Genomic DNA, 8,936 nt, shown 5'->3' on the forward strand with positions numbered 1-8,936 from the left:
CCCCTATTTTTACACTCAAATTTCCGTTCCAAGGCATAGCATCTTTGTCTTATTGAGAAAAAGAACAAATAAAGCCGCTCCAAGGCAAAACATGTTCTTCTTATCGAGAAAAAAAGAAGAAAGAAATCCGCTCCAAAGCTTGTCATATTTTTCGTTACGCCGTTCCGGTCACATTGATCTGCTACAATGAGCTGCAGTTTTGGTGAAATGCGGCCGCAGAGCGCTGTCCGACCATCACCTCTGCGCGAGCGCACCCGGCGGACGTTCCAAGGACCCCGTTTTTTGTCTCGCCCGCGGCACACCCCTACCACTTTTTTTGTCGAGTGACCCCTTCCCCCCTGGGGTCACGCTTGATTCGATGCCAGAGAGAAATGGGGGGGGGGGGGATTTTCGGGGGTAATTGTTTGGCGGTAACTGTCTGGGGAATTATTGTCCTCGGGGGCATTTGCTGGGGGGGGGGGGTAATTGTCTGTGAAATAATTGTCCAGGGGATGATTGTCCGGGGGTAATTGTCCGGGGGGTAATTGTTCTCGGAGGCTAAATGTTAAGAGGTGGTTGTCCGGAAGGTGATTTTCTGGGGGTCATTGTCCTAGAAACGGTGATAGGACCTAATGGTGATTGGACCAATGGCAACGATACCAAATGATTGTTAGCCGAAATGGGTTTAGACAAAGTGACAGCGAACCAACTGAAGTTAGACCAAATGGAACATGGACGAAAATGAGAGTACACCAAGTGGTTATTAGACCAAAAGGTAATAGACGTAATGATATTGGACAAATGGATATTGGACCAACTAAAAAAATACAGTTAGTCTAAATGATAATAAACACCGGCTATTAGACCAACTGGCTATTAGACGAGATGGTAATTAGACGAAATGGTTATTGGACTATGTTGATAGTTGACTAACTAATGGTAGACGAAATGATATCAGACCATGCGATAGTGGGGAAAAGGCAGTAGACGAAATGGCAATAAAGCGACAAATATCCATACAAAGAGTAATCCTGATTTCAAAATAATTTCATTCTCTTTTTCGTGTCTCAAAATACTAAGTAAAAGCATGTTTTATATCTTATCTGTAGCTCAAGTCCTGAAGAAAATACCGCTGTGACATTATGCGTTGCGACATGTGACATTATGCGTTAGAAAAACTACGACATTATGCGTTGACTGCGACATTATGCGTCGGACGCTCTTGGCATAATGTCGCAGATTGCGACATTATGCGTTGCTGCGACATTATGCGTTGGTGCGACATTATCGGTTGTAACAACTGCAAACAGTCCATATGAACAGTCTTTTTACAGTTTGTTTTCCATCACACCAGAACTCTATGCCAGAACGTATTTATCAAAAGTTTCTGCTCGCGATTCGCGCTCGCAGTAGTTATTCAGTTACATAGACATCTTGTTCACGATTACAATCATTGCTCAGAGAGTTCAATTTTTAGGACAAAACACATGAAAAAAAAATAGCTCACGTTCGTACTAATCAATTAGGGCTTATATGACATTATTTATGTTTTGTGAGAATAAAGCTAAGAAGTGACTGTTAGGACTACCACTTCAAAAAAATAAATAAAAATCAACTTTGAGCGGCCGAACGGGGAAAAAAGGGTAATTTTTTTCGCCCCCCCCCCCCTATTTGCGAAAGCTGGATCCGCCCCTGACTAAGTTGTCTAAAGATTCATAACGCATGATATTTTGTCGTGTCTGTTACGCGACACAATAAGTGCATGTAAAATTAGTTGTGCCTGTAGCTCGATATTAAATGCCTGTAATAAACTCAACAAGAACTGCTTTAGTTGTCTAAATGCCCATGGCCCTGGCCCTCTTCAGCACTCCCAAGAATTTTCATTTGGGGTGCTTCCTGTATTATTCTCTGTAGAGGCACCCCTGGAATTCTGGTAGGTGTGTCAAATTGGAGAAATGTATTGAAAATGACCGCCATTTTTTGTTGAAACTTTTTTTTGCTTGCTTGTCGAATTGAATTTTCCACTGCCCTGTGAATGACTTTTATATGAACACTATCATTCAATTTGAATCGACACATTAATTACAAAAATGATTATCGAAATTGGATGTTATTCACATAGTTTCCATAACAATCCCTAAATGGATACATAACTCCTTCGCGTTAATTGTTTTCCGACTTCAGGGAAATGTTCTTGAAACATAAATGATGATTACATCTCCCTTGTTGATATTGACGTGGCACAATTTACCGTAGCTACACCGTATCCATCTAGCTAATTTTCCCCAATGCAATTTCAAGGAAAACGTGCTTTAGGTGTTAGTGGTTTTGCATTTCAGTTCAGTTTAGTTTAGTTTAATTCAATTTATTGATTTTCTCCTTATAAGAATGAATACAGGGGAGCGTTGCATGAAAGGACTTGTCGGACGTTTTATCCGACAAGTCCCATTTTATCCGACAGTTACTATAGTAACAGTGCCTCTCAACCAATCAGAATCAAGGAAAGATGTCAGATCTGACAACTTGTCAGACAAAAATGTTGATGAAACGGTCCCCAGACTGTTACTATTCTGTTACTATGGCAACTGTCGGATGAAGCAGAAATTGTCATATAAATCGTCTGACGAGTCCTTTCATGAAACGCTCCCTAGGTCTTACAAATAACACGGGTTCGAGACAATTGGATTCTAAAGAATAGTTTATTAAAATAATATGAGTAGTATTTCCCAGTGAATAACAAAAAGAAATACAATGGTAACAGTATTTAATTTCATTTGGTATTATATCAAATAGTAAGAAAATTCTTTTACTTGTAGGCACCGCCTATGTCAAGTGGATAGAAAGATGACAACATTCAATTTATATTACTGTATAACGAAACATCATTGTCAAATACATTAGAACAGTATCAGTTCTTCAGAAGTTTAGATGAACATGACAAAATGAAAAGGTGAACTGGTCTAGTCCCCGATTTAATTTTTTCCCCAGTAATTTTCTAATTGGATTTAAACAGGAAAAGGAGTCATTTCTGACTATAACCTACTATATTTCACTACACGTATCAATCGCACCCGGTAGTGTAATAGTCATTTTAACTCTTTCGTTTTATAATGCATGCCAACATTAAATACCATTTTAAGAGTGAGTATGCCTTACATTTTAGTACCTCCTATCGTCCCTGGACTTTCATGTTGTTTATTTCCTCTCATTCTCATCACAGGACATCATAACAGAGGACTAGGACATGTAGGACATGATTCGCAGGAAATCATTGGATATGATATCGCATAGATCGTTGTTTGCCCTTGCAGGACACTACAAAGGGCAACACAGTCACCATATAGGACATCTTTGCAGGACACCATATAGGACACATTTGCAGGACAACATATAGGACACCTTTGCAGGACACCATATAGGACACCTTTGCAGGACACCATATATGACACTTTAGAATGACACAATATAGAACACCTTTCCATGACACCATATAGGACACCTTTGCATGACACCATATAGGACATCTTTGCAGGACACCATACGATGGAGGATACGAATTATAAAGGACATAGCCAACGACATATAAGACAATATACAGATGATGTCCTTCGGGAAAACATATTCTAGTTGAACTCTCAAAGGACACAATACGTAGTAAAACCATAAATGAAACTAGATAGGACATCGTCTAATAAGAACACCACTTCTCAACAGAGAGACATATACAACAGTATTCAAGAGTGAGTATCTCATCGATTACATTTTTCTTGTGAAGTAGATGTCCCCGACATCATCAATATAATTTAAAAAGGAAGATTCTCGATTTTCCTTACCCTCTACACAATGGTAAATCTAAAAGTGAAGAGTGAGTGTAAAACAAAATAATGAGAAGGGGGGGGGGTAGAATGATTTGCTTATGTTTGTGGATATGGAGCACGCTTTGAGGAGTGGGTGTATGTGTGCGTGTGTAGAAGAAAAGCCCGTTGAATTTATTGCGAAATACCCGATGACAGTAGTTATTCATTTGACACGGTGATGATGAGAACAATTGACGTCAGATCCGACATGTTTTTCTTTTATTTCGGGTCTGTGACATCAGAACTTTTCTCAAACGATATTTTGTTCACCTAGAAATCAACATGATCTATTTTGAATCTAATGTCATTTATATATCACTTTTGTTTCACGTAAACAGATGCTAGTAAGTGGAGTACTTAACAAGACATTCGGGATTTAACTTCTTCTTTAAACCGAGAGTCGTGACGTAAGGAGTGTGTTTGTACATGTTTCCTTGACAATAAACGACTGCGATGAATCTTGAGCAAAGGAAGCTATAGCGACAGATCGACGGCAGTCTGATCCATGGAGCACGAAAGGAACATTCTGGTGAATGGTGGAGGATGTGAGATAACCGTAAATTATCTATCACCGTCACTTCATTAACTATGTTGATTGGATAAACGAGTTGTTTGTTTTTGTAAGAGGTTTATTCAAATATATGATCAAATTTCCTTGCAAAACGTATTTCCTTGCGAACGTTATAAATGACTTACGTGTGAAAATTAACAAAATTGCAATATGTTTGTTATTTTTGCCTGAGAATAACATCATACTTCAAACACTTTATCGATTGCAGTTCACATCGTTCATCACATCGGGGATTCGTTTTCTTCCGATAACTTCCACAAAGATGGACTATATAGATAATGGCACCATGGACAACTACACCACATCTCCGTTTGCTAATCCGCCCATAAACAAGGCTCTGTACATTGGATTTTTATTCGCTGTCCTTATCATTGGCATGATCGCTAACACCAGTTTGATATGGCTGGTAGCGACTGTCCGGGACCTGCGAACACCCCCGAGTGTGCTCCTAACGAATCAATCGATAGGGGACCTTTGTTTCTTAGCATTCTCAATGATCCCTCAGCTGGTGGTTGCCGTTGTCCCGGGGTATAAACAGAAGCCATGGTTGTGCCATCTTAATCATTTCACATACTTTACTTCATTTGCCGTATCGGCCCTCAGCCTCATGGCCATCAGCATCGAACGGTACTGTGCCATCGTCATTCCGCTGAAGTTCAGGATGGTCCGTAGCTTACGAACGACATCCGCAGTGTGCGGCTTCATCTGGCTTCTTGCGAGTACCTTCGGCGCCTACGCAGTCTCGGCAACGGAGTCTGCGTCCGAGAGATGCACCTATCCATACGAGCAGCTCTCCTTTCGGATTTACTTCATGTTTCAGTTGATTTTCCTGTACGTCGTACCCGTCCTCTGCATGACGGTGTTCTACGGAATCTGCGCGAGACACCTCTTGCGGAAGGAGATTCGCACATCCGGTACCGACAACGCAAGAGTCCGGGTAGCCATCAATCTCATGGTCATCACCTTGGTTTTCTCCCTTTGCTGGTTGCCTCATTACATCTACTATTCATGGTTCCTATTTTTCTTCGATTTCTACGTATTTGGCACAAGGTCTATGTACCTCTTTCGCGCCAGCAGATCAGGGTTGTACTATTTCGCCTCCTGCATCAACCCCATCATCCTCTACGCCATGAGCTCGTCATTCCGGCGTCACTTTGTCCGCAAGATGACGTGCTTTGTGGCGCACCGTGAAGGCCAAGAGAGCAGTCAAAGCGGGCGTACCTATACAGCTCTCACCCAACAACACGTCAGCAACACCCTGAACAGCCACAGGAATATGGTCCTTGGCCATAAGGAAACCCGTGAATCCTGTGAGGTGCAAATGGATAAAATGGACAAGTATTGCCAAAAAGAAGAAGAGCAGGTTCTTCGTTGTCCTAGGTGCATCCTTGAAGATGGTGTCTGATTGTGCCATGACATCAGTATTGGGTGTACTGCAGTTAATCGATTTAGAAGGAAGGATTGATTATCTAAGATATGCGTGACGAGGCATGTATACCACGCCCCTCTCACCATGGACCTATACTCTGAGTAATATGTCCATGCTCTTACCAACTGCTGCCATGCATGATCATGATATAATTTAATATCTGATCTACAGTGTGGGATGTTATATAGAAGGAAACATTTGGATTAATAGAATATGTATGTTCTATCATCACGTACGTAGCATTATGGCGTGTACTATTCTAAGCTCCTTAAGAGCTAGTGTCGAGGTTTTAATATAAATCATGAAGCTAAATAACTTGTGACTCAGAAAGGCACATAATTCAATTGATTTTGGAGGAAGGTGAAAAATCAACAAAGTACTTTCTTGGCCTTGAAAAAAGAAACGGAAAAAAAGTTGATTGCCTATAGAATACAAGGTAAAACCATCAATGATAAGGTGAAAATATTACAGAGATTACGTGAATATTATGATGATGTATTTAAATACCTTAATTGTAATAGTGATTTGGAGTTCGAAAAATATTCATTTCATACAAATATGCAAATCTTAAATGAAAATGAAGCATCGAGTTGTGAAGGTCATATAACCGAAAAGAAATGTGCTGAGGCTCTGTCAAGAATGCAGAATAATAAATCACCAGATAACGACGGCCTAACAGTCGAGTTTTATAAATGTTTTTTGGAGCAAGATAATAGATATGTTAAGTAACAGTTTAAATGAAGGACATAGAAAGCAGCAATTGTCTCCAAGTCAAAACATGGCCATGTTGGCGTTATTGTTTAAAAAATGAAATAAAAACATTATTCATAACTGGAGACCAATATCAATCCTAAATGTCGATTACAAAATTCTTGCACAAGTTCTTGCCAAACGACTACAAAATGTAATAACGGGCATTGTATCTCCCGATCAGCCGAAAATATACGTCTGGTGCAAGATATAATTAATCATTATGAGGGCATAAAAGCCCCGGGCATAATTATGTTTTTGGACTTTGAAAACGCATGTGACAATATAAGTCATGAATGTCTATTTTACTTTTTAAAAAGATTAAATTTTGGAAATTCATTCATTCAGTGGATTCAATCGATGTAAAAGGCCGTGTGTTAAATCATGGCTGGATCTCTGAAATTGTTCAATTAAAAGAGGTGTAAGACAGGGGTGCCCCTCGCATCACTACTTTTTATTATTGCTGCAGAAGTTTTGGTGACGAAAAATTAAACAGAATCATAAAATTGGAGGTCTCAATTTACCGATCTCTTAGATGAATGATGATCAAGTAAAAGTAGAAATATCCCAATTTGCGGATGATACAACTATATTTATGAAAAATAAAAATTTTCTTTCTATTTTGATGGAAGAATTAATACTATTTGGTTCAAATGCTGGGCCAAGGATTAATTTGCACCCGGACAAATAGAATGTACTGAAGAAGCGATAAAATATTTAGGTATATATGTTGGAAAAATGAGAAAGATGTTGAATATAGTAATTGGCAAAATAAACTAGATAAGGTACAAAATATTATTAGAGTATGGAAACTAAGAAATCTAACATTTTTTGGAAAAAAATATCAAATCTCTAAATAAAATGTTATATAATTTTATTTAGAATTCTTCAAATAAGAGTTAAAAGAAATGTCTGTATAAATAAAACAAACGAAGGTGGTCTTGGTGTGGTCCACTTAGAATAAGAAATGGAATCGCTTAAGATTTCGTGGATAGGCAAGTTGTTAGAACAAAGCGAACGTTGTTAGAAATTTCTTTTTAATTATTGGTTATCAAGATTGGTGAAATTACTTTATGTTTTGAATAAAAAATATCAACAAAAGATATAAATTTTCTTTGTACAAAAGCAAATATACCTAGTTTTTACTATGATATTTTTTGTAGCGGGTCTAAGTTAAGATATTTTGGTAATGAAAACATTTTGAATAACAGCAATATAACTTTAAATTAACATATGTTGGTATTTGAGAAATGGAAGCATGCAGGTATAATTAAGGTAAAAAGATGTTATAAGAACTCGTCATTGGTTCGCTCCAAATATTTTGAATAAATCTGTCTATTCTTCCCAGCTTTTATTTGATTTAGAATATGCTCAATTAAAAAAAGTCTGTTCCTGTTTATTGGTTGAGTAAGTTGTTTAAGGAAAATTATCTACTTAAATAAAAAAGTGAACGAATTTTAATTTCATTAAAAAGTGGAGTACAAACAACTCTAGATTTCTTACCTACAAGAAAGATACATTCTTTATTGTGTTCGGAGGTATCGGAAGAACCAGGCATTGTATTTTTCTTGTTTTTGGTCTAATCTTTTCTCATTACCAATTTCCTTTAATTGGAACCATGTATTTTGTTTCAAGTTGCATTTTATTCTTGATAACAGAATAAGACAATTTAGTTTTAAATTTTTGAACAAGATTTTAACTTTAAGAGACAGTTTATTTGAGTGACATGTATTAGAAAGCAACACATGTAACATTTGTGGAGAAGTTGATACCACTTTTAATTTCATACTGTATTGTAATTATGTTCGTTTTTTTCGGAAAATTATAGGAAGGTTGGTTTATTATATTTTCAAGATTGCTATTTCTATAGATGAAAAAAAACATTGATTATAGGTTATGATCTGCAGAATTCCAGCAATGTTATGTGTAATCTATTTTGTGTTATTGCTCAATTTGTTATTTATCGAAATTATATAAAAAGCATATTCAAAGGAAAAAGACACGATGCGAATTCTTTATGGATTGAATTCAAGCTTACTATGATTATTTATTCAGTAAGTTTATGTAAAAAAAGCAGGTTCGGAATTTAAAAAAAAAATTGATATTCAAAAAATTGTTGAATTGAATTGATTAAAAATATATTGTTTGTATATATATATATATATATATATATATATATATGTACATGTTATTGTGAATAAATACCTCGATTAAGACGATAAAAGAAAAAAAATAATTGAATTGATTTTCACGAAGATGCAAAAATAAAAACCCGATATAGGTCTATCCACGAACTCCTGTTACATGTGCCGACTTAGGAAAAATGTGCGATTGTATATCTTGGTTCGGG

General features: G+C 37.1%; 1 protein-coding gene across 1 annotated transcript; it reads left to right on the forward strand.

The window, feature by feature from the left end:
* The first annotated feature begins 3,219 nt into the window (after positions 1-3,219).
* On the forward strand, positions 3,220-7,929 carry LOC121413024 (bombesin receptor subtype-3-like). The gene is made up of 2 exons (XM_041605791.1): positions 3,220-3,719; positions 4,175-7,929. The coding sequence occupies exon 2, from the start codon at positions 4,478-4,480 to the stop codon at positions 5,810-5,812; it is 1,335 nt and encodes a 444-aa protein (XP_041461725.1). The 5' UTR covers positions 3,220-3,719; positions 4,175-4,477; the 3' UTR covers positions 5,813-7,929.
* The last annotated feature ends 1,007 nt before the right edge of the window (positions 7,930-8,936 follow it).

Source organism: Lytechinus variegatus, chromosome 1 (assembly GCF_018143015.1).
Source record: "Lytechinus variegatus isolate NC3 chromosome 1, Lvar_3.0, whole genome shotgun sequence".
Classification (NCBI taxonomy): domain Eukaryota; kingdom Metazoa; phylum Echinodermata; class Echinoidea; order Temnopleuroida; family Toxopneustidae; genus Lytechinus; species Lytechinus variegatus.

Excerpts from the sequence above, each read along its gene's own strand:
- LOC121413024 (XM_041605791.1), top strand. The coding sequence starts at position 4,478 with ATGATCAAATTTCCTTGCAAAACGTATTTCCTTGCGAACGTTATAAAT.